This window comes from Symphodus melops (assembly GCF_947650265.1).
Source record: "Symphodus melops genome assembly, chromosome: 13".
NCBI lineage: Eukaryota > Metazoa > Chordata > Actinopteri > Labriformes > Labridae > Symphodus > Symphodus melops.
Window position 1 is genome coordinate 8,908,953 of NC_136703.1, and position 26,883 is coordinate 8,935,835.

The following is a 26,883-nucleotide window of genomic DNA, read 5'->3' on the forward strand; positions in this document are numbered from 1 at the left end:
GGGTAACTACTAAGTAACCACTCGGTAATGGGTAGATCGTGAGTACTTCCTCATCAAATTCTAGAGTAGCTTATGAGAAGTTTGTGGGAAACAAATGGAGATCTAACTACTAGGAAACCATTAGGTCACCAGTAGGTAACCATTAAATAACTGCAAAGTAATAGGTAGATAGTGAGTACTTCCTCATCACATGTTCGAGAGTAGCTATGATTATTTTGCATGCTGAATAAACCACAAAAATTGGTGCAAAGTTAATGGCTAGTGAATAACTTCTCATCCAATTCAATAGAGTAGCTATAGATTTCTTAAGAGAATGAAGTGAGGCGTCATACTGGGTAGTTAATCAATACTGAATAATTACCTAACCATTATTTATTCTTTATGCGTACCCCAAGTAAAGTGAGACATCTCTACTCAGTACTGAAATATTATCTAACCATAACTTATTGGTTACCTACTGGGTACTAACTGGTTACTGAGTGGTTAGCTAATGGTTACCTACTATAGTGGTGACTTAGTGGTCAACTAGTGGTAATTTAGTGGTTACTTAGTGGTTACCTAATAGTAACTTAGTAGCTAGTTTCCCATTTCTTTCCAACTAACCATGCAAAGTATTTCCCATTTGTTTACCACCAACTATGCAACATTTGTGTACTTATTGTAAAGTGGAGCAACTGATATCTATTCTCTTTCATAAAGGTGAACTGATCCTCACTTTCTTGTGGTCTTATCAGTAATTATTTCTCTCCATACTGTTAAACCTGTCAGCCAATCGATGTGTCAGTTGGGCTCGAACAAAATCATAAACTACAAACATGGGTGTAGTCTCAGTGACATCATCCATTAGTTTCCAAAGAGACAAGCAACCATAATATGAGCTTCCCCTGCAGACTTGCTGAAATATGGATCCATTTTCGAAGCGTAAGTGCAGTAGAGCTCAGCCATGAGAATTTGGTTCCTGCTTTGTTGGAATGTGGATTGTTTTCTATCTTCCTGTCCTTGTGAATCTGCTCTGTTCAGCTTGACGCATATGAACATGGGCTCTGTTCAAAATAGACTTGTGCACTTGGAGCAGAATTTGGAAAGTCCCAATTATCTGGTGAATTTATAATAAAAGTCCAATAATGTGTTTTGGAATAACATAAGAGAAGGGGTTCTTTGCACCAAAAAGTATACTGCAATGAAAGGACTCAATCGTGTTATGACAATTGTCATCAGATTTAACTTGAAGAAGTGCTTCATTTAAGGGTCATTTTATTATGCAGTGGGAAGTTTTCATCAGGCATCTGCAATCACAGCTTGAAACCCAGCTGATCTAATTTTTAAAATCAATTGAAACAGGTGTACCTTAGAATGATTGATCACTTTCTGGGTCACTTCACTGTGATGAGAGTCCAGTGGATGTTGCGGGAGAGGGGTCAGTGTTAGAGGTCAGAGGTCGAATCAGACAAAACATTATTGGCACCATGTGCTGACACATATGAGCTATGTTCAAACGATCTGATATGGCTTCCTTTCCTTTCCCCTTTCCTTTGTTTTCTGATTGCTGATTTACGAATCACAGGAGATATTTTTCCAGAATAATTTAGATTTAATGATTTCACAGAAAGGAAAGGAGGCCATTTGGAAGCTTTTGGGATGCAGTCCTCTCACAGATGGACTTGCAGGGCTGAGGGAGGATAACACATATGTTAAAAATGGCAGCCCGACCAGCAAAAAGGGTCCAATTGAGTTGAGCCGTACCACAACAAATGACCACATACACAGACATTAACACAGGGAAAGAGAGGACAGTCACATGGAAATTCAATGTTATTAATTTTATTTTAAAATAATCATACTCTTGTCATTTATTTATTTATTTTTTGTGTGATTTTGTTGCCATGCCTTTCAAATTTAAAAGCTTCTATCCACCTTTAAACATCTCAGTCTTACAATAGACAGCCTCCATTGAGGCCTATGTCTTTGACTTTAAATAAAACTTGTCAATAATAATATTACTTTTATTTCTGTAATGCTGTGTACTTTACAAAAACTAAAATATTTCTGGAAAATAAAAGAACAAATAGATTGTTGCTCTAAACATGAAAAGCATACACTGTTTTCCATTTGATATGTTTTTTCCACCTTCAAGTGAGGATCATAAGTGTTGGTTAAAAGTAAAATAAAATAGCGGAGAGTTTACACATTCCATTTAATTGCATGTTTACTGAAATAAACTGGTTGAGCTGTTATTCAAACATTTTCATACATGATGACTTATCTTTGAATTACCTTTGTGATTCATCTCTAAATCCCATGTCTGTGCGCCCAAATGTAGGTTGAGTTTCGGTTTAAATGATAATCTCCTCACTGCCTCTATGGACATTCTTTTTGAAGAGCTCTGTGGTTAAATACAGCTCTAGTGTAATCTGTGAGTCTATAGTGTTTCAGATGAGACTGACAAATACCCACTGTTAGTCAAATATCAATGAGAGAAAAGATTTCCTGGGGGGTGGCAGTGCAGACTCCAGCTCAGTCCAATAAAAGAGCAAGAAATAATCCAATATCTGTGGTTATTCTTTTGCTTGACAAAATGCTATTAACCTTTGGCACAAAGTTAATTGCTTTTTCAGCAAGCGCCTGAACTCTGCTTCAGAATTTTGTGCTGAGTTCATGGGTTCATGGGAAAAGGTATGCATTTGCATCAGTTTGACTAGTCTGCTTAATTTTTACTTTTGCCTCCAGGGTTGGTACTCTGTATTGTTACTGTATAACAGTTCACTCAATGTCTGCTTCATGCTCCGGACTCTAAATCTAAGCCCTTTTCATGGTAAAATGACCCTCAGTTTGCTGTGACAATAGGGTTGTGTATTATATTCCCTACTGCCAATTCAAGTATTATAAAAGGAGCTCTACAAGCAACTGTAACGATAATGATCTTAATTTGGTGCTGACCTGTGACTTCATATTTTACTTGTGCATAGACTTTTTGTTTTAATTTTGGGATCTTAATGCTCTTGAATATAAACATGCTTTCTAAATAACAAAACTTCTCCCTTATTTAAATAGCATGAGATCCGTATCTGAACTGTCTTTTTTTTTAACAACTCAACCTGACAAAATACCCAGAGACATACATTTACATTTAGTAGGATTTTTCCAACATGCAGGCAACTGGACCTATGTGCATGCATGTAACATATGTACCTCAAACAAGTGCCTTCTTTCCTAGCGGATAGAAAACACATTTAGTGCATTTCCTGTTTGGCTTCATGTTGCCCTGGAACAAACCGTTCTGCAAAGGAAGTTTGTTTGTCTGTTCTCAATGTCTTTGAAGGCTCATTTGAGCAAATGTCAAGGGGTGCACAGTTCTGTAGGTTGTTCAGGGATTTGTTGTACAAACTGAATAAAGGTTGTTTTAGAGGAGTCTGCATGCTGCCTACAGGAAACTGTTCTCATTATGGCAGCGAGGAAGGAGGGGGGGGTGGACCAAGCAGGGCAGTCAACAAGGAAGAGTTTAAGTTAAAAGGTTGTGAGGAGGGGAGTACATGTCCAAAATAACAAAAGGGCATTCAGGACAGGGAGACATATACACTCACAAAGTGCACATCAATTGTTGTTATTTACAAGTACAGCAGTCCTTCAAGTTTCCAGTTGAGTGAAAACAAAAAGTCAAAGTGTAAAGAACAATTAAAAGATTCAATAACACAGCTGTTTTGGAGGGCAGATCCAATGGTACATATCCACATTGTTTGCTGTGTCAATCTGTCCACTCTATTTACAGGACTGTACACTGTATATACAGGTGCAATTTGCTCATTAAAGTTTACACTTCAGCAAGGCAAGACCTGCCTCAAGCTTCTGACATAGCTTCTGACCATGAAGAACACACGCATGCACACACTCTCACACACATACACGCATTAATTACGCATGCATGTGAGGCTACACAGGCGCACACATCATATATCTGAAATTCTGACATCAAACACACACCCATCCTCTCACACCTGCAACTCAACACAATAGTGTCTTCTGATAATGGCCACAAAGGCTCTTCAGGGGACACATTTGGACATGTGTGCTTTACCAGTCTGCATCTTCCTCTATATAATAATCAGGCGTTGAACTACCATCAAACAAACCAGGGTCGAGGGATTTGCGCTGCTTTCCTCGGGCAAAGACACGCGACAGAGAGCCCAGCCCCATCTTCTCTTTCTTCTTCTTACGCTTCGCCTCCTCCAGATCTTCTAGGGACTGAATTAAGAAAAACGAGAGGAAGAGAGAACAAGATGAAGAGATGGGCCATGGAATAGAGAGATACAGAGAAGTCAGAGAAAGGATGTAAAGGATAATAAGGAATAGAAAACAAAAAGATCACAACACAGTGGGGGAGTGACTCTTGACATGCTGCCAGCATGCACTTTCCCACAACCACAAACAGTTTACATAAATACAAGTCATTGCTGCAGAGTGAAGACACAACACGACAAACTGCGTGGGAGATACATGAATTCAGCCTAAACAATGGTGGAAGGAAACAAAGAGCCAGAGAGCAGGACAGCCAGCAGTTCAGCGGTTACTATAAGTAGGTGACTACTGATGAGGGAGGTGGGCAACTCTTACATTGCAGAGGGAGTGAGTCCGATGGCGTGGTGAGTTGATGTCACTAGGTGTCGATGAACGCTCTCCCTCCACAGCCGAGGCGTCAGAGATGATGGAGGGCTGACGTGAGTGACAAGGGCTTACACGCACGGCAGCCACTAAACAGATGAAAAGGAGAAGAGAAAAGCTTGTTTTCTTTGGGGTTTATTTGGGCACCAAAAGTAGCTCACAGGGATAATCTGAGTCTTCTTAACAATGCCACAACAGCCTTCAATAAAAAAAAATGTTTTTTTCAACAACCCCTGACAAAAAGCCTGAAATTATTTGCAATCATCTGCAGTTGCTAAGCAACAGTGAAAACAGCTTCACAAAGGTTGAGCAAGTGTGTGTGTGTGTGTGTGTGTGTGTGTGTGTGTAGGTGTATGTGTGTGTGTGTGTGTGTGTGTGTGCATATGTACCAGTGAAATTGATCTATACAACAGATTCAACTGCATAGCTACAGTATGCAGGTGTTTGTGACTGCTCACGTTTCCCCTATTTAATTATGATTCTTCCTCCCAGCCTAGGTTGGCAACCAGTTGCAAGGCATTTCTGTCCTTAAAATCAGTTATGAGGTACCTGTTTGTAAGTTTTTTTGTTTATGCTTCCTCTTTTGTGTTTGGAAGAACTGAAAAAATATCTTAGGCTAACAGCTTCAGTCATTGCACGTTTGTTTACTGTTCAATGCAGAGAATTTACGTCATAATAACAAAATGTAATACAAGATATTTAAATGCATTATACATTTGTTGAACTGTCTTCTGTGTGTACAGTAACAAACCTAATTGGCCACATGATAACCTTTCACACATATCAGGGCGTCTGACACACAAAAAGCAACTTGGATTAAACTTTTGAGTTTCCTATTACATTTGGCCAACCTCACAAACTTTGTATTTCACTTCAATCATGATTTTTCTGTAACAAATAGTTCCATACGATTAAATTGATCTGAACTTATCTAGAAAATGTCAGAAGTTCATCTGCAAAACAAGGGCTTTACTAACCTAACTCCCTTTTGAACATGTCACACCCCAAATCTAGGAATTCCATTGTGTTCTTGATTTTGAGTTAAAATAAACAAATAAATAAAAAATAACCTGACAGAAACAGTCCTGAACATCCAACAGAACATCAGCAGCGACCATTCTTCAATACATGGACTTCTCACCTGTGCGCCGACGTGAGTGGCCGCACTTTCAGTACTTGAATTTCCCTCGGGATCAATAAAGTATCTATCTATCTATCTATCTATCTATCTATCTATCTATCATATGAAGCTGTAAGGCCAGAAATACGTTCGCTGCACTGCTACAGAAAGCGCGTGAAATGTCACAACCAGAACATCATCAGCACCAACAATGTGAATGAACTGAGCAGATGGTGATAGGGAATGTGTGTAAGCAGGTCCACATGTGCATGCAGAGGGTATATGGTGGTTAAATCCCGACTGAGTGAGTCAGTCCAAGACGATAAAGGTGTTACCGTACCTTGTCTGTCAGTAGGATGTCCTGTGTGAACATAAAGGGTCTGCTGACTCTGTCTGATCGCAGCGGTTAGGGGTAAGTCCGCCTGCATCACCCACTCCTGGTTGTTTCCGTTGACAACTGTTTCTGTGGGCATGGCCAGAGAGTGACGCTTGGGCACATCCTTGGTCAGGGTGGCTAGTGACTGTTTGGCCTTTAGAAAAGAGACAAACAGATGCAATCAATCAGAAAGCTAGCCAAGAAACAAAACAAAACCTTCTGGGAGATGTGATTTGATAATATTAGTTTTTTTTTATTGTGTTTGTGTTTCGCCTTTTCAGGTCTCGTTTATGTTGTTTTGCTTTACAATTAAATATGTTATGTATGTGAACAAGTGTACATGTTGTTTACTGTCGCCAAAGTCAGACTGCAGATCAGTGCATGCAAAAAATTCAATTTCACTTCCAAATATACATTTTTAAATGTTGAATGTTTTTGTTTCTCTGCAACAGCAAGATGCCAGAGTCTTTGGTTTAAGTTTTTGCATGTGAATTTAGTGTCCGTCAAAGTTTTCATTTGATGTGTTAAATTTCAAAAAACAGCCTTTATAGGTGTTTTCTGAATTCTGAAAATCTTGTCATTTTCATCATATTTTTGTCATGCCAAGCAGGGACAGGCTGCAAATCAACACCATGAGCTTCATTGCAATTGTCTCTATCCACCAGCGGTCAAACAATTATAACTCATAGTCCTTGACATGCAAAACAGTCAATCACAAACTTTCAGAGTAATCAATCATTAGTTCCCACAATATTGAAGGTAATTCTCAAACACATAATGTCAATCACAGTAAGGGAAGCTGTGGGATCACTTGTGTTAGGATCACTGGAATCAGTCAGGATCGGTTGAAGGTTAGTAAAAAAAAAAAAAAAAAAAAGAACGTGCAGCTCAGGAGGTGCTTTCCAAAACCACAGACAGGTCACAAGTAGGAGACATTTCCAGGGAACAGGAAGGTCAGGAAAGGTTAAAATTTAAAGTTGGGCTCATCTTACCGCCATGAACCTAGGAGAGTAGTCCCTGTCTGCAACCCGCTCAAACACCCGGAACTCCATTCTCTGATTGACACAGTTACTCATCTGGGGGGGGTTGGAGACATGACGGATAGCTATACTTTACATTTAAAGGATGTTGGTGCTTAATTTTATGCAGGGTACCCAAAATAGTGCAGACAGAATTATGATTATCTAGTATTTACTGTAATTGACAGTAATACCGTCTTTTCAATTTCCTTGCCAGTAGTTGCTAAACATATGATAAGTCTTGATTATTGATAACTACTTCAGCTCAATGTGCAGAAACGTTTTTTGGGTTCTCTGTTACGTTTTCTTTACTTTATATTACAGGTAAAAACTTCTCATTTTGTTAAGTTACTCACTGTACAATTGTAAAAGGTTAGTGACAGAGATATCAGTTTTTTCTCCCCCGTCTCCGTCCGTCTTTCTAACTCACCATGGCCAGTTCAGCCTCCAGCTCTTTGATACGATTCTCCTTGAGGTCAAGCTGGGAGCGCAGCATCCCTGTGTGCTCTGTTGCTTCCTTTGTCTGCCGCCGCAGGTCCCACTTCTCTCTCTCCAGCAGGTCCTTCTCTTTTGCCAGTGCCTTAACCGCATCCTCGCTCTCCTAGTACATACAGAGAACCTGATCGATTGATTCACTTATCAAGCGTGCATTTTGAAAATCTGATTAAGTTTGGTTATGCAGCTTTTATAAATTTGCTGTATTTTTAATGTTACGAATCAATTACATGTTATTGTCTAATCCGTGAAATCATCGCTCAAAACCGTAGCGAAATTCGATCCACAAAAGGGAAATTTCATTCCAAAGATACCCTCTAAAAATCAATAACGAAACCTTGGACTATGCTTTACTAAGCCTTCATGTACAATGTGTTGCAAACTAACTGTAAAAGACACTGTTTATTTTATATTGATGTTTCTGTGCATGCACTTGGTCACCTCATGGAAGTCATACTTTTCTGTGTTGCTCATAGTTGCGTATGAAGTCTCGGAGTTGCTCCTCCCGGCTCTCCAGTGTGGCGTAAAGCTGCTGCATCTGGTTCACCAGATCTGCTTTCTCCGCCTTCAGACGCTTTCGGTCTGACTTCATGGCTATAAGGAAAAATACAGAGAGGGAGCAGAGGAGTGGTTAGTTTATATTGTAGACCTGGCAACATTTTAGTTGTGCTTTAACATGTCTTTACATATAATAAGGACGTATTCATCCAACTGTATAAGAAATAAATGACAATGTGTTAAAGGACTTTTTTTCCACTGACTACATCAACAACAGTCATAAATGCTGGCTTCCTGCAATTGTAGGAAACATATGATTTAAACTTTTGACTTGTTGTTTGTTTCATTCATCATTTCACAAAAAAGGCACATACAGACTTATTCAGTACATAAATGTCAACAAACAACTAAAACCGATACTCAATTTGTTCAACATGCTTTATATCGTGCGTTTAGATCTTTAGGCGTTGAGTAAAACATTTAATACCCCTGCTGTTTCCGATGTGGTGTGGTTGTGTGCTGATAAGGAGGTGAATCACACATGAACCATCCTGTCAATTTCCTCTCTGCTGCTGGAATCTTTAGAAGCTGGCTCGCTCTTTTCATCTATCTCTCTGGCACACACTTTCTCTAATCCCCTGGCACCTCACCCACGCAATATGATAAAGAATGTGGCTCAATGTAGTTACTCACAGGATGTCTAATTTTCTCACAGACAGCCTAGCTATTTTTTCTGTCTCCAATGCATCTGCTTCCTGTTCTCTGGATTTTCTCTTCCTCTTCAAGCCTGTTTTGCCTGCATCTGCTTTCAAGCCAACTTTCCCTCCAGTGATCTTTCCAAACTGACAAGTTACGCTTTACATTTTATGTATTCTCTATGTGTTCATCACTTTTGTCTCCATTACTTTGACATCTATTTTCTCACAGCATATCTCTTTCTTGCCATCAAATGCCTCTCTTCAGGCTTGGTATCATGTTCACCTTCCTTTATTAGTCCTCTTATTTCCCATATGAGCCAGCTGTGTGTCATTAATTAACTTATAGCACAGCCTGGTAAATATTTTGACATTCACAAGCTGCATCTGGGGAGCATGCAAGGACAAGTATGACTCTTGTTTCCTGTCCTTAATTTTTCTCTTGTCACAATTTTATGTCCCCCTTTATACTGTTCTTTAGCAGTGGAATTCCTAAACGAAAAGGGATATTAAAGCCAACCGGCTAGTAAAAGAAGTCAAACAATCATCCCTTATTTGCTACAAGAAAAACAGGAAAACTTCCAGCACCTGCCACAGGAAGTGAAATCAAAGCCATCTTTGAGAAGAGCCAAGATGCCTCTGCTGCTTCACATCCTGCACCTGTGACTGTTTGGCAACATCGACAGCTCTGTGTCAGATACAAGACAGCACTCTTTGTGACTCTCTAAAAGAGTCCATTCAAAGCATGTTAACACTTACAACCTATGAATGAACACTTTAAATTATCATTATGGTCCTGTGGCTCATTGCAGATCAGTTACACTTTAGAATTCACATTCTGGAGGAGCCGTATAAATAAATATACACTACTTACAAACTAAGTCTCAGTCCAAGCCTCTAAAAATTATTACAGATGAATCAACAACTGGTCCACAAAGTGCACCAGTTGTTTATTTTGCACAACTACAATCCTTGTTAGAACCATATACAGATCATTTTAGTCCAAAGTGTGTATGAATCTATAGCAAAGCCTTCAGGTTTAGATTGTGTGGGTCCAAGACTGCCCATTTTCCCGCAAAACACTGGGCCCCTTTTTACTTTGCTTCTTGCTCAAACCTGCATTTTTTAGAAGTATATTTGACAATAGACCAAAAACAACTGTTTATAACATGGTTCCCCGCTCATATACTCTGTTGTGTTCCTGTTGTGGGCTAAAAGCTTAATTTGCTGCACTCTTTTTTTTTTTTTTTTTTTTTTTTAAAGATTTATTTTTGCCTTTTTGCCTTTATTGATAGGAAAGTGGATAGAGTCGGAAATGGGGAGAGAGTGGGGAGAGACATGCGGGAAAGTGGCCACAGGCCGGACGCGAACCCGGGCCGCCCGCGCGAGGACCGAATCCTCACAACATGGTACGCGCGCTGTCGCTGCCGCTGAGCTATCGGCGCCCCCGCTGCACTCTTTTTTGATGCTTTATGCTAGAGGACTTAGCACAAAAGGAGTGAGCCAACTTGTTAGTTACAAAATAGGAGCACTGAACTTCTCAGGGAGTGATTGGTTGGAGGGGCTTTTGCTTATAAAAATATTGTTACTTAAAGACAACGAAAACCCATTTGTGTTGGCTTGATGTAATATTATGGCTTTGTTTTTCAGTATTTCCACCATGGATTACTGAAAATGGACAGTTGCAGTGTTTGTAACACTCAGCTTATTCATTACCTGACACTTTTTGAAGTGAAGTGCAACTATCCTGGAGCTCCTTGGAAAACACTGACTTCCTTTTCAGCATTACAGCTCGCCTACTAGAATTTACACAGCAGGTCCTATTGGTATGATAAGTTAGGTTAGCTACGTAAAAGCTGCAACCCAGTGTACAGAAACAAATTGGACACATCAGTATTTTTTTTATTTCTCTACAAATCAGTATTGCCCTAGTTGTGTATTGTTTTTTTATTTCAATGGTTAAAACAGGGACAGGGACTGTTCAAAACCAAGACATAGCTATTTAGTGGGACTCGTGACAGCTATGGTCACCTTAGGCAACGGCCACTTACTTGACCTTAACATGATATTAATATTAATGAAACCCTAAATTATCCACTGACTGTCCAACAACCTCTCTGTAACATGTTGACCTTAGTTTCTGAACAGATTACACAAAGAAACAACCTCGTGAGCGTAGAGATGTTCATAGGCAGATTGTTTCCAAAATGTTTTGAACTACAGCTAATTGGAAATGTCTTTAGCTACTATTTACAAGAAAGATAAGGACAGCACTGTCAATGTTTCATCTAACTTCAACGAGAGGGGAAATGTGTACGTTCCAAAAAATTTGATTTCTGGAAATAGATCAATAAAAAGGTATAAAAGATTTAATGAAACACATGATTTACTGCATGTATTGACTATTAAAATTACAAATAAAGACAAGCTGTATTTATATGCTTTAACTGACCCATCCTACGGAACAGAAAGTGGCGGTAATGTGCTGATGTCTGGTCGCCAACCGACATGAAAAAATCAAAGAAGAAGTATATGCTTTAACTAATTAAATAGCTTTATCATTATATGAAACTATAATTTTTGTGTATTATGTTCGTGTGACTTAGCTTTTGTTTAATTTTGTTATACTTCGACTGCATTTTATTTAAAATTGTTTAACTTTTTAAAATATTCTACCTGCTGTGAAAACATTCCCTGTTGGTATCCTTTTTGAAGTGAATTGAATCCATGCTGGACCAGAGCAGCTGCTGTTTGTGCAAAAGCAAACCAGAAACTGTTTACAGATGTCTACAAGGGACAATGTTTGATTTTTAAAGGACTGCTCTTTGGTCGACCACCACTATAAAACACTAAAGGGGGGGCAATAAAGAATTTCAAATATTCTTTTCATTATATTGTTTTTCCTTCAAGTATTATACATGAGAAATAGTGTTGTTATGGCCGGACCACTTTGCAGCGGGACCGCGTTGCACTTGACTTGTTTACGTTTGACGATGATAGCAGAAACTGGAGTTTACAAAAAATGGATAGCTGGCTCGCAACAGGAATAATTATAAGGAAAGATAGACAAGAGACTGATGGTGAATCGACCGGTGATCTCCCTGCTGTCAAAAAAAAGAGAAGCGGTTGGAGAAAGTACAGTGCCGAGTACTTAGCGCTGGGATTTTTTTGGACGGGCACAGAAGCTGAACCGTTAGAGCTGTGTATTGTGTGCTCGGAGACGTTGTCAAATGAAGCCTTGAATCCATATAAACTGCGCCGTCATCTTGAGACAAAACATGGACAGTGTGTGAGCAAGCCACTGGATTTTTTTGAGAACAAGCTCAGGGAATATCAAAGTAAAAAGAGCGTTATCGAGTGTATGTCCGGCGTGTGAAAGAAGTGGCTCCGCAAGCAGTATCTGTCCACTGCAGCATACACCGTGAAGCACTGGCTACAAAGAAAATGCCCCCGGATCTGCAGAATGTTTTAGATGAGGCGATCAAAGTCAACTTCATCTAGAGCCGTCCACTGCAAAGTCGTTTATTTGCGGTGCTATGTGGAGAGATGGGCAGTGATCATCACCAGCTGCTATTACACACTGAAGTGTGGTGGCTGTCCCGGGGCAAGGTACTGACGCGACTATATGAGTTACGAGATGAAGTGCGTGTGTTTTTTCTCGACACAAAGTTTGAACTCGCACACCGCTTCAGTGATTTTGAGTGGTTGGCTAAGTTGGGTTACCTGGCTGATATTTTCAGCCACTTAAATGGACTTAACCTCGCTCTTCAAGGGACAGCAGTGAACACGTTCAATGTCCAGATAAAAGTGGAAGCGACCATAAAAAAACTAGCGCTGTGGGCTAAGCGTGTCAACAAGTGAAACTATGACTCGTTTGAAAATCTGGCCGATTTTCTGACAAAGGAACAGAGTCAGCTTCTCATCATCATGAGCAACGCTGTCAGAGAGCACCTGCAAGGTTTGGGGACCCAGCTGCGCGTCTACTTCCCCATCCCAGACGTGCAATGTAACTTGATAGAAAACCCATTCGCCAGCCACAGTGAAGAGGTCCTTGCCGCTCTGAATTCAAAAGAGCAAGATCTCCTGGATCTTTCATGTGACACTGCGCTGAGGCTGGTCTTCTCACTGAAGCACCTCACAAACTTTTGGCTTCATGTTGCTTCTGAGTATCCTAATCTGGCCAACAGAGCTGTGAGATTCCTGATGCCTTTCCCGACCACGTACCTCTGTGAGACTGGATTTTCTGCACTCGTGGCATTAAAAACTAAGTACAGAAACAAACTGAATGTTGAGCCAGATCTTCGACTGAAACTTTCATCCATTGTCCCAGACATCGAGCATTTGGTTGCCGCCATGCAACACCAGCCGTCTCATTAGGTGAGTCAGCATCTTGTTGGCCTGTTGTTGGACTGATCCACTGTAGCTTTATAAAAGTTTTAATTTTGTTTCGTTGCAATTTGTTATGACAATGCAATGCATTTCTACATTGTTAAAGGATTCCGTTATTTATGAATCATTTGTTTATTAGTCTGTTACAGACAGACCTTTGCTTGTCATTTATATGTCAGTGATATATGTGGTGCTGATTGATGTACGTGTGTGTGCCTGTGTGTGTATGCGTGCGTGTGTGTATGCGTGCGAGTGTGTGCGCGTGCGTCTAATACTAAAGGTGTTGCAACATGTTACAGATGCTGTGTTAGTGACTGTGGAGCTTCCAATATGTTTCTCCTTTATTGATTTCAGGCCTTTATGTTCAATCTTCAATTAAAAAAAAGTGCTCTGAGAAAGCATTATAATGCCTTTGTATTTATGGGGTTGGAGGTGGGCCGCAAAGTTTTTTGAGACTTAAAAGTGGGCCCTGAGTTGGAAAAGGTTGGGAACCACTGCTCTAAGTAGTATCATGAGAAAATACTTCATAAACTTTCATTGCTATGCAGACGATACTCAGCTATACATTTCAATGAAGCCAGAAGACACCAACCAGCTACATAAACTGGAAGCCGGCCTCAAGGACATTAGGACCTGGATGACCGGAAACTTCTTGCTGCTCAACTCGGACAAGACTGAAGTTATTGTTGGATCTAAGAACCTCAGAGAGACTTTTTTCTGATGATATAACAGCCCTTAGTGGTATCAGCATGGCCTCTAGTAACACTGTTAAGAATTTAGGAGTTCTCTGTGATCTGGATATTTCCTTTGATTCCCACATTAAACAAATGTCAAGAACAGCTTACTTTCACCTTCGTATTATCTCTAAGATCAGGCAGATCTTGTTGCAAAATGATGCTGAAAAACTAGTTCATGCATTTGTTACCTCCCGGTTGGATTACTGTAATTCTCTTTTATCAGGGTGCTATGGTAAATCTCTAAAGACCCTTCAGCTAGTCCAAAACGCTGCAGCTCGTGTTCTGACTAGAACTAGGAAAATGGACCACATTACTCCTGTATTGGTTTCTCTCCACTGACTCCATATAAAATCTAGAATAGAATTTAAAATCCTTCTTCTCACCTACAAAGCTCAAAACGGTCAGGCACCATCCTATCTCAAAGAGTTAATTGTATCATACTACCCATCGAGAAATTATGCTCCTAGAATGCAGGCCTGCTCGTGGTACCTACAGTCTCTAAATGTACTATGGGAAGTAGAGCCTTCAGTTATCAGGCACCTCCTTTGGAATCGTCGAGGTCGGGGAGGCAGACACACTATGTACTTTTAAGAATAGACTTGAAACTTTTCTTTTTGATAAATCTTTTAGTTAGGGCTGGCCTAGGTATAGACCAGCTTATAGTTATGCTGCTATAGGCCAAAACTACTCGGGGAATTGGCACCAGGAACACTTATCTCTCTCTCTCTCTCTCTCTCTCTCTTCTTTCATATCTTATTACTACTTGTCACTACCTTTATATTCAAGTTACTAACCTGTCCTTTTTCTGGGAGCTCCTGAGCTCTCTTAGGTTCCTTGGGGCTGTTGATGAGGATGGCCCTGTTTCCACCAAGCAGTCTGGTATTGATCAGTACAGTTTGGTATGGTTTGGTTCGGTAAAGCCTGGTCCTATTTGTGTTTCCACAGCCGGACGCCAATAGCTGCGTCAGCAACATAATAGCATGACATCATAGCAGCTAATAGCTAACAACTACCCTGCTAATAAATTCAAAAAAGGTGAAATACGCATTGTAAACAAAACCAACAATGGAAGACAGAAAATTCATTGACTTTGTCATGTGGCTCTTAATTACAAAAATGCAATTCAGCTTGTTTTGAGAGAAGACTGTGTGCCGCAGGGAGAAATGCAGCCAAAAAAAACAATCAACTATTCTTACTCAACAGGTTTGTCACTGTCACACGGAAAGTGACGATTCTTTCAATCAATCAGACTGCAGTGTTTAGCTTCACCTTTAAGGGTAGGATCAATATACTTGGCACCCCAACAGAAGGGTCCCACAAGATAAGACAGTATGGGTCGGTTATTTGGGGAACTTTCCCAGCTTTAGTCTATGGAAATGCCACAAAATGCGTAGGCCTACCGTTTCGAAACAAACTAAACTGAACAACTTAGTGGTAATGGGACAATAGTAAAACCTGCAATTGTTTGACATTGGTCATCATTACCAGCATATACAATTATAGTGCTCACAGGCTGATGCATGACACCTAGTAGGCAAGAACCCATGCTGTAACTGTGACACAGTGTGAGCATCATACAAAAAACAGGCAGAGGGGGAGACACAGGCAGAGACCATGGGGGAGAAAATTATGAATAGTAGTCTTCCTCTAATTTTCAATTTTTTATTGATAGGCAGCAGAGAATCTGTGTATAATTTAGCCACAGAGCTTTGTGAACCTTTCCCAAACTGAAAAGGTATTTTCTCAAGCAGCAGACAGCCAATGAGGGGATGATAAATTCTGTTCATGATTCTTTATTACAAGCCTTTTTCTTTTCAGCAATGTAGAACAGCAAAACAACAAAAACAAAAAAAAAGCTTCTCTGCTTTGTTGGAATGTTGGTAGCACTTCAATGAAATCCCCCTTGGGGCATTAGTTCTCCAAATGTCGCTCGAGAAAACCCAGTCAGAGCATAGGAATAATGTAAAGAGTACAGTCCAGACCTGCTCTTTTTGTGAAGTGTCTTGAGAAAACAGTTGTTAAATAACGGATTGATTGATTATTTGATGATTCATTAATTATGTTCACAATAAGCCTGCACATACCTGCCTGTTCATATAAAATAAAGGCAAAGGCTTGAAATAAAATTGTTCTGGTTTTAAGCATCAGAAATCCCCTTAAAAAGAGAGTTGAATGAGAAGCGATGACTTTGACTTTCCAAAACGGATCCAACATCATAAAGCATCTATTTTAATCAGCCATAACAGAGATGTTTTTTTTCCCTTACTACTTGTGTACTACTGCAGTCAACACCACTAACACCTTTGAGAAGAGAAAAGGCTAGCACTGTAACCCCCCTTTATATGCTTCACTGCATCTTGTCTTTGGGTATGACAGCCAGCCTTTTTCTTTGCCCTTTCATGTGGCTGTTGAAACAGGTATAAACACTTCTGACTTTGGACGTGGGAGGACTCGGATGTTTTTGATGACCTTTGTAGCTGTTTTTCAGGCACAGATGACAAATTCTATCCCAGAAACATGTATTCAAAACTGACTCAGACATCTTTGTGTTTGCCAAAGAGCATTATCACATCTTTTGATTATGTTGCCTTCCTACTTTGCATGGAAAAAGAAAAGCCAGTTAGACAGTTTTCACTGATATTTTTGTTGCTTTTTCACCTTAACCCTTGATGTGTTTTGCATAATAATAATGTGATTACTCCCTTACTGCTGTTTTTAATTCTTTTCCTCATAGCTAGTATGCCTCAATAAATTATTTAAAATTCACATCTTTTTATTTTACCTGTCTTGTATTTACTTTAATGATAAAGTTTAATGTCGCACACTGTACTAAAGTAAAGACCTGCAAGCATAGTCTCAGGATCTCAGAGTCTTCTATAGCCAAGACAGGCATCAACACAATTCATGGTTTTAGACAAGGAACAGACAGCCCTAAATATAACATTACATGCATAATTTTTGAAACATTTAAAGACATAAAATAACAACTTTGAGCAGAAAATAATTACCAAGATCGTCCACATCCATAAATATATCAGTCATAACATACAGCCAGATGTGTGTCATTGAGCATGCAATGAGACTAGCTTGCTAAAGGGATACTTTACCCCTTTGAAAGATAAATTTATTAAAATTGGGTGACATATGTTGTAGAAAAATACATTTTGAAGTTGGTGCCTTCTTGACCGAGAAAAAGCAGAAAGTGTGTTTTTGGCTTGTGGATAAAAGGCAGTAACTCCCAGAATGCACAGCACCACAGGCCACTCCCACTGACGCTAGGGTGCTCTATTTACAGTCGATAGCTATGTCCGTTTCCTCAACTGAGATTTCTTCCTGAAGGAATTGGCATCTTAAAAATTCCTCACAGTAAACAGACACGTTATGGACACATGTCTGTGTCCATAACCAAACAGTAAGAGCACCGACACCATTAGTCCACCCCAGCTCTATCTCATACACAGCTTAACCACTCAAACTAGTGCCAACTGACACAAAATACTACAGGAGGAGAATTGACATGTTGCTTTCATGTCATTGTGATCATCTTTTGTGATTGTCAAAAAATACCAGTAGGCTAAAAGGTAATGAAGAATATGCCTACTTATGATTTATCTTGAATTAAAGATAATTAAATGTGACTCTATTGTGCAGTTTTTTTAGCCTTGTTATAATTAGATGCCAAAAATTAGACCAATTTCACTGTTCCACCAGCTAGATCCTTTCTGCCCTGGCTTCAAATTAGCTCACCAACACAAAATGTCAGTCCCATTTCTAGAGGGTTTTTTTTAGCAGCGGAATAAGGTGAGAGGGATAGTCCAAACTTGTTTACTGATAAAGGTCCAGTATCATGACCAGTAACATAAACACATTATGTTGATGCTGCTGATGAAAAGCAGTGCGAATAAGAAAACAAAATAAGGTGAAAAATGTAACAGAGCTAGCGAAAACTGATGCAATCTTTAAAAATGGTATTCTTGAAGATGGAACCATGAGCTAAAGAGCAGCTACAGAAACACAGGCCATACATTTTTTTCACAGGTCACTCTCTGGCCTAGAAGTTTACATCAAGTTTTGCTTTGGGCAAAAAAGTTTTTTAAAATGACAACGGGAATGACTTCTTACCAACAGTTCACAATAACTTTCCTTTGCATCTTTAAATCCAGTCCCACCGACACAAACATAAACGACAACAGCAAATTTCCTGTTGCCCTCCCATATACCCCATCTTAATTGCAGACCAAATCCTCCATGCTTAACATTTCAGGACATTGTAAGCTCACCAAAGTCCTTCTTTATAAAGCTTTCATTAGTTGCTGATTGCTGTCAAAGCCTGCTGGGCTTGGTAGGTTTTGGCCTCTATTAACAGGCCTGAGTCACACACATGACTGAATGAGCCAAACATACAGCTGAAGAAGAGATAAGTACTGTATTTATTGGATGTGTGCTGTATTGTACACTGATCCAGTCCGTGTTTTTGTACTTTTCTCCTGAACAAGCGTAGGCTGCTAAGTAAAGTGTAACGTCACGGCAACAAAATCTCCGGACAGCATGTCATACATTTGTGTGATACCAGGTGGTTTTGCTCTGCCTCATTCCATGGATGGTACAGTATTTCTATAAATAAAATATTCAGTGTCACACTGAATGATATCTCACAATGAACCAATCTGAACTTAATGCCCAGCAATCCACTGTGCACCGCCTGGTAGAAGGTATACTATAAGTAAAGGGCCATCTGCCATAGTGCCATGTATACAGCACATACAGAGCACCAACAATGTGGCTGTCAGTCACCAACTGAAATTAATCTGTATTTAATCCAATATAAAGGATAATTATTGAGGGTTTTATGAGGCCCTTTTGGATGCTCTCTATATTTGCTATAATTTGATTAGTAACAGATCAGAAGGTAGGTATAGATGTAAAACAATTTAACCTGTATTTATACTAGAGCTGCCAAACTATGTATGTTTAATCACTATAAATACCTAAAATGTAATTGTTAATTGGGATTAATCACATTTTAATCACTTCATTAATTCTTTTGTTTTTTGTATGCTACTTCACTTTCTGTTTGGATACAAAGTTGATTTTATTTTGAAAGGTAAGGTACTTGTGGTAGCCCACAGATTACAACATTACAAAGCAAACCCATTACTTTTTTTTGTAACTACTTATTTGTTTATATGTCCTATCACAACCAAATAATAAACCTGATTATCATCTCTAACCATATATAGTTCACTTTAAACCTGCATGAAATGCTGTGTGTAAACAAACAATATTATGTTAGGCTTGTATATGTCGAACATTAAGACTTTGAAGCTACAGCAAATATTCAAAAGCTTTTCAATTCATCATGCAGGTCTTAGTGTCTCAATAAAATCTCTAACCTTGGATACATAGTACTTATGAACATGTATGTTTAAAGCAATGAATTAAAATAGCTTACATAGTCTTGACAATTTATTATTTTTCATTGACAGACTTGCATGTTTTGCTCTTAAAGTTTCATCTCTAACCCAAGTCTAATGGAGACATCTTAAAAAATTGTGGTCCGTAACAAGGTTTAGGTGTAGATTTTTGTAGCATTTAATTGAAGTCTACATCTAAAGTCTGACGCTCTTATGATTTACAAAGACACCTTCTGAGGTGTACATTTTTACTTACACACAAACAAAAACTTCAGCATTGACCTGAATGGTGTCCGTGAAGTAAGTATTGTCATGTATAAAGGGATCAGCTCTTTCGTGGTAATCCAGTTGAGCTCCTGCATTACATTGTTCTGTGTGTTATTACTACATGGGAAGTGCAGAGTGGAAAAAGAGCATGAGCATAATTTGCCTTTATTATGGAGGAGCTTTTTCTAAAGAAAGTCAAAGCAACATTGGTTGCTCTCAACCTTAGAAACTCCTCCCTCTGTCATGTGAAACACAGCACGCTGCAGCTAATAGGCATCATTATTTACATTGTATAACATATTTGTGTTGACAATGAGGCAACATAAAAAAAGTGCAATGGTTTTCAGACCTGCAGAGCAAAATGCCTGAGATTTTTTTTGTCAGCAGTAATGTGTAGAGTCAAACAGAAACCCTAAGGCAGATGCTTTGAGAGGATTACAGAACTCTTTACTCAAAAACTTCAACCAGCTTTACATGTATCAATTTATCACAGACAACCCACCTACACTGAGCAACTAAAATTCAAAAAATAATGAAAAATGCCATGTGGCTTTCTTTAACTGAATTATGACGTCTGTGAAAATCTTAAAAAAAATAATATATATATATATATATATATATATACTCAACAAAAATATAAACGCAACACTTTTGTTTTTGCTCCCATTTGTCATGAGATGGACTCAAAGATCTAAAATTCATTCCAGATACACAATATTACCATTTCTCTCAAACATTGTTCATAAATCTGTCTAAATGTGTGATAGTGAGCACTTTTGCTTTGCTGAGACAATCCATCCCACCTCACAGGTGTGCCACATCAAGATGCTCATCAGACACCATGATTAGTGCATAGGTGTACCTTAGACTGTCCACAATAAAAGGCCACCCTGAAATGTGCAGTTTTTGCTTTATTGAGGGTCTGGGGACTCAGAACCAGTCAGTATCTGGTGTGACCACCATTTGCCTCATGCAGTGCAACACATCTTCTTCGCATAGAGTTTATCAGATTGTCAATTGTGGCCTGTGGAATGTTGGTCCACTCCTCTTCAATGGCTGTGCGAAGTTGCTGGATATTAGTGGGAACTGGTACGCGCTGTCGTATACGCCGGTCAAGCACATCCCAAACATGCTCAATGGGTGACATGTCCGGTGAGTATGCTGGCCATGCAAGAACTGGGACATTTTCAGCTTCCAAGAATTGTGTACAGATCCTTGCAACATGGGGCCGTGCATTATCTTGCTGAAACATGAGGTGATGTTCATGGATGTATGGCACAACAATGGGCCTCAGGATCTCATCACGGTATCTCTGTGCATTCAAAATGCCATCAATAAAATGCACCTGTGTTCTTCGTCCATAACAGATGCCTGCCCATACCATAACCCCACCACCACCATGGGCCACTCGATCCACAACATTGACATCAGCAAAGCGCTCACCCACACGACGCCACACACGCTGTCTGCCATCTGCCCTGAACAATGTAAACCGAGATTCATCCGTGAAGAGAACACCTCTCCAACGTGCCAGACGCCATCGAATGTGAGCATTTGCCCACTCAAGTCTGTTACGGCGACGATCTGGAGTCAGGTTAAGACCCCGATGAGGACGACGAGCATGCAGTTGAGCTTCCCTGAGACGGTTTCTGACAGTTTGTGCAGAAATTCTTTGGTTATGCAAACCAATTGTTTCAGCAGCTGTCTGAGTAGCTGGTCTCAGACGATCTTGGAGGTGAACCTGCTGGATGTGGAGGTCCTGGGCTGGTGTGGTTACACGTGGTCTGCGGTTGTGAGGCCGGTTGGATGTACTGCCATATTCTCTGAAACGCCTTTGGAGACGGCTTATGGTGGAGAAATGAACATTCAATGCCCGAGCAACAGATCTGGTTGACATTCCTGCTGTCAGCATGCCAATTGCACGCTCCCTCAATGCTTGCGCCATCTGTGGCATTTTGCTGTGAGACAAAACTGCACATTTCAGAGTGGCCTTTTATTGTGGACAGTCTAAGGTACACCTATGCACTAATCATGGTGTCTGATGAGCATCTTGATGTGGCACACCTGTGAGGTGGGATGGATTGTCTCAGCAAAGCAAAAGTGCTCACTATCACACATTTAGACAGATTTATGAACAATGTTTGAGAGAAATGGTAATATTGTGTATCTGGAATGAATTTTAGATCTTTGAGTCCATCTCATGACAAATGGGAGCAAAAACAAAAGTGTTGCGTTTATATTTTTGTTGAGTGTATATATATATTTTTTTTTTTTTTGTCGCATTTTCTTTTTGTAAAATAATGCACTTACTAGACTTCCAAATTTTTTCAAGTCTATCTACAGTAATTGCTAACAAACGTAGTAGAATGATTGCAACATTTTTTGTCTAATGTGGAATACAGTATCATGGCAAATTTCTTAGATCTCTCGGAAACCAACAATTAATACTTAAACATAAAACTGTGACAGCAACTGTATAAATGCATGATCAACATTCTATCTACTATTCAGAAACTACCTTTAAGGTTAAGAATCACTATCCCTGAGGTTTTCTTTTTTTCCTTCCAGCACACAACTTCTTGTTAAATCTTAAGGTCAATACCTTGCAGAGCTTCCTTGGCTCGGTCCAGCTCCTGCTCCTTTTGGGCCAGCTGCACACGGAGTTCGGTTGCGGAGAGCACGTCGGCTGAGCATCCTCCCTGGGTCTCCTCCAGGTCTTTATTCAACATGTCCTTCATCTGCCGGAGCAGGTGCACTTCCTCTTGGAGCTGGGCCACCTCCTCACGCAGCAGGACTACGACACACACAGACAAAAACTGTGCTTTATCAGACTGACACCCAGCTATAATCAGAAAAATTATGTCTTAAGGGTAAGCCTTAACAATGAAATAGTTGTATACTAAAAAGCAAATGTAACACCAGTAGAAAGAACAGGGTCCTGTGTATATTGAATCAAATCAAACAGAGATGTGTAAGCTTTTAATACACATTTCTGAAATGCAAAGTTGATTTAGCAATACTGTAGGAGGTTATAGTTCCATTTGTAAATGAGGTATACTGCAGTGCCATGTGACTGTAGGAAATTCACAACACAAAGACAAGGAGGGGTCCAGTAGATGAGTATAGATGATATTCTGCTGAATTTTGTCTTTGAAGCTGTCTGTTGAAACTGCTCTGTGAATGCAGAGAAAGGGTGTACGCATTAAAAATGATCTGACTGGTGCTTTAAAGAGCTTCTTCTCTGTATTGTCAAAGAAGCAAGCAATAAAAGGAAAACAACAGCCAAGAGAAATAGATTTTTCCTCTAAATTTGACTGACTGAAAATGTTTCAAAGTACCAGCAGCAAAGAGAGGTCTCATCGCTTTTAAAAACAAGCCACAACAGAAAAAAACAATTCACTCTTAGATATCCCACATGAATCCTCAAAAGTAATATTTCATCTAAAAATGTATTTTTCTGCACACTGAATGGGCCTGTCTGGATGGAGCATATGGAAAATTATTTATGTAAGGAAAGAAAGAGTCATTCTGCTCAATTTCATGCATCCTCCAGGCACTAAGGCGTGTGTGTGTGGGGGGGGGGGGCAACGACTATCAAGTGCTTGGCATAAATCACACTTCATTCTCTCACATCCGAGCTCCAATATTACTCTCTGAAAAGATAAAATCAATCACAGATGGATGTGAGAAGTGATGCAAAGGAATTAAATATGACAAACTACTGTGAAAGGAAAAGACAGATTAAAAACAAAAAACAGATTACTCTTTAGCTTTGTAATATAGTGTAATGAAGTGTGGAAATATATAGCAGGGATAAACATAGAAAGCTAAATCACACTTCATTGTGTAACTATAAAAACAGTGGTATGATTTTTTTGACATTTTTATGAATTATCATTCAGAAAATATTGAGCACTTTCTAAAATGCAACAAATAAATGTGACTGATATGTTACACAAGGGGACTATGCAGGGTAAAGCACCACAGCAAAGAGCTCACATTCCCTCCCCTGAAACCAAAATGAACCTTTAAGACCAGCTCACTTCTTATAAAATGTTGTGTCCACTGACTAAATGTACGTTGCCGAGGAGAGGGGCTTTCTGCTCAAAACGAAAATAAAATGTAAAAGAGGTTATTAGGAGACGGGGGCGAGACAAAAACGTAGTCGAGTGAAGTGTCATTACACAGAGGTATACTTAATGGACCCGATAATAGAACCACATTTTATGGAGCAACTCAAGCGTCAACACTTCTATTGGCAAACCCAAGAGCTGGCCTGTTAAAGAAACAACCCCCTGCATGATACAGTTCATTGGTGTTTTAAAATCCTATAATAGACACAAACTCCATTACTTGTTAATTAAGTTTGCATATATTGATTGTGCAAAACGAGCAGAAGTGGCAGCCATAAATACTGGAAGAGACAAGGACACTGAAAATGTTGGTTACTACTCATAAATACTGTCTGGGAACCAGGGCCTACTGGGTTTGGGATTTCTGGAGCAGATACCCATAAATAATATTGGATTAAAAAAAAGTGATTTTGTTATATTGGCTGATTCGCGACAGATGGATATACAGTAGATATACACATGTTGATCTCTCAAATGCAGTTATATACTTGTCTAAAAGACTCAATGATAAAGAAAAGATGGTCCCTCCAATGCAAAGTAATTGTGCATGTGTGCATCACTACTTGACACTCTCGCGAGGGATAATGCTTGTTTTAATCCATATTGCATACTTCTGGTGACAGCCAGAAAGAGAATAGCTTGTGCAATACAATTATACTCAAATGAAATGTTTTCTGACTGGTGAATAAATATTGGACATATCTGCGACAAAATTAGTCAATACCTAATGGATAGCTGATTAGTTGGTCGAGCTTTACTGGAAATGATGGTGTTACACTGTGCTGCTTATGTGATAACTCAAACCTCATTTTTGTACATGTTGGCAGATAAATGCATGTATTTTATTCAATCTTTATTGAACCAGGGTGATCCCATTGAGATTAACACTGTTGTAGACCTGGCCACAACAGTCAGCAGAAAAATCACAAAGTTACAGACAGAGACACAACTGGAAGCCAAGTACAACATCTATAAATCTGGGAGATTAAATCTGTCACTACAAGGCATATGAAAAAACTACAATAACATTATACTTATTCTTGCTGGTTCGATAATATTTTTTTATGTAAGCTTATCCATTATTATTTCCTTCCAAAGTCAATTAAAATGACTAAACTGGGTTTATACAATGATTGTACCTCTGCATCAAAGAGATTAAAATGAACCCACTCAGTAGTTTACAATTCAAATTAAAAATAAAGCAAGAAACTGCTGAATAATCTAATAATAATAGAATAATCTTTAATTTAATAAACGATGTTGTGGTCTTAAAAATCAATGTTTTAATCTCTTATGGTGTCACTGCAGTTTAAAAAAACACACTGAATTGTCTTCGTGAATGTGGTATATTAAACTTGGTAAGACGTGACGTAAAAAAACAATGCAGAGATAATTATGAAGCCACAGAGTCCGGTATGCTATGTTATAATGACAAGATTTGCTTTTTGCTTTTATATCAATGCTATAGTCAACCGGAATGACAACATCAAGAAAAGAGCGGAGAACAACACTGGCAAACAGAAAACATGATGCAGCGGTTTAATTACGTGCATGGAGATCACAGTATAACAGCAGTCAGTATTGAAACAACACAGAATATGCTGCAGCGTTCTCACATCAGCCCAGACTTTCTGCGAAAAAATACTAGGGGTCTTGCAGGGGAAACTCTGGGTGAAGTCTGAGTGAAAATGGCTGTTTGTGTCACATATACAGCCTCTCCCGCTAATCTTAGTTAAATTAAGTTTTTTCAGAGATTTCCATCTGTTGAAAAAGGCTATATGTGTAATGACAGAGAATAAGAAAACTAGGAGGTCTGGACGACTATGTCCGGAAATAAAATTGCTCTACTTTATCAACAAGAGAACCCTCACCATCTTTGATAGGAAACGCAAGATTAACTGTCTATGTATGCTACATAGTTTATAGAGTCTGTGAGAGGGAGAACAGATAGGATATTGTCTTTTTCAGCCTTCTGCAACCTGCATGCTGCTTCTGAGAACTCTAGATAAGGCAAGGAGAAATGGAGGGAGGGAGGGCTGGAGAGGACAGGAGACAGCCACCTATTTTTCCTATTTATGTCCTCATCATCTCTAGATTGGCAAGAAGTATGAACAGTATGCATGTGCTGCATCACTAATGGCAGTCAGAGTGGGAGCTTCCTGATAAGTGCTATATCTCCTCGCTCTGCGCTCCAGGATTTGGTGCATTTCATTCCCATGGAGGGTCCTCTCAGCTACACTTGTGTCACAGAAAGTCTGTGACACTCCTTATTCAGAATGTATGTGCATTTAAATCAACACTAATCTTTTTATGTTTTGGGCTTTTGTCTCTTTAATTTTAGCCTTTACTATTTTATTTGTATAATGTGCAAGTCAACCAACACATGGTGCTATGAACGTTTTATGAACGTTCATAGCCTCCATTTTCTTATCAATGGTTGTAATTCATAATTAACGCTTACCCTTGATATATGTTTTCCTCAAAGATTTAACTGTATTAATAGAAGAATGCAGCTTATATGATAAGATGTGATTATGATTTGTGCTTCCAAAAAATCCTTTCCTAACATTCCGTCAATTTTTTCGCATCCAAACATCCCAAGGCTTTTTAGCTGCACTGCCACTTTATACACACACTTCTGGACATAAATACATTTTCACCTGAACAGAAACAAACAAACAAAAAAGTTGACAGAAATAGAAAGATATGTTTCTTTCAGTGTGTAGGACTGTGCGCATGCAGGAATTATGACAACACAACAGCCTGCTTGTTCTGTTACCATCACAACCTCAGCACTACCAGGGATGAGAGGATGTACTGGGTCGGATGTTTGCTCCCTCTGTGCTGTTAGCTCAGCCGCCAGCACCACCTGTTCTCTTGTGGTCTGACAGAGGCAGCTGATTCTTACACTCAAGATATTTTTCAAAACAGAAATGTGGTAAAAGTGAAAAATACTGTTGACATGACCTTTTGTTTTACACTCTGCATCCATAGTCAAATAATGACGCTTGAAGATAGATAGATGTTTTAATATAGCAGTATTAAGATAGCAGTATACAGACAGGCAGAACACAAGACAGGTTA

General features: G+C 39.3%; 1 protein-coding gene across 5 annotated transcripts in view; it reads right to left on the reverse strand.

Moving 5' to 3' along the window:
- Positions 1-26,883, reverse strand: part of LOC306833484 (kazrin-like) — a 126,587-nt gene that overhangs the window by 2,751 nt on the left and 96,953 nt on the right. Inside the window, exons 3-9 of one of the 5 annotated variants that reach the window (XM_079358761.1) lie at positions 22,269-22,460; positions 8,124-8,260; positions 7,602-7,772; positions 7,145-7,228; positions 6,117-6,306; positions 4,609-4,745; positions 4,116-4,239 (exon numbers count right to left, since the gene is read on the reverse strand). In XM_079358761.1, the coding sequence (XP_079214887.1) occupies positions 4,116-4,239; positions 4,609-4,745; positions 6,117-6,306; positions 7,145-7,228; positions 7,602-7,772; positions 8,124-8,260; positions 22,269-22,460 (1,035 nt within the window). Of the gene's footprint in view, positions 1-1,805; positions 4,240-4,608; positions 4,746-6,116; positions 6,307-7,144; positions 7,229-7,601; positions 7,773-8,123; positions 8,261-22,268; positions 22,461-26,883 lie in introns of those variants that run through there. The other 4 variants (XM_079358762.1, XR_013780360.1, XM_079358764.1 and 1 more) reach the window with 4 other exon arrangements.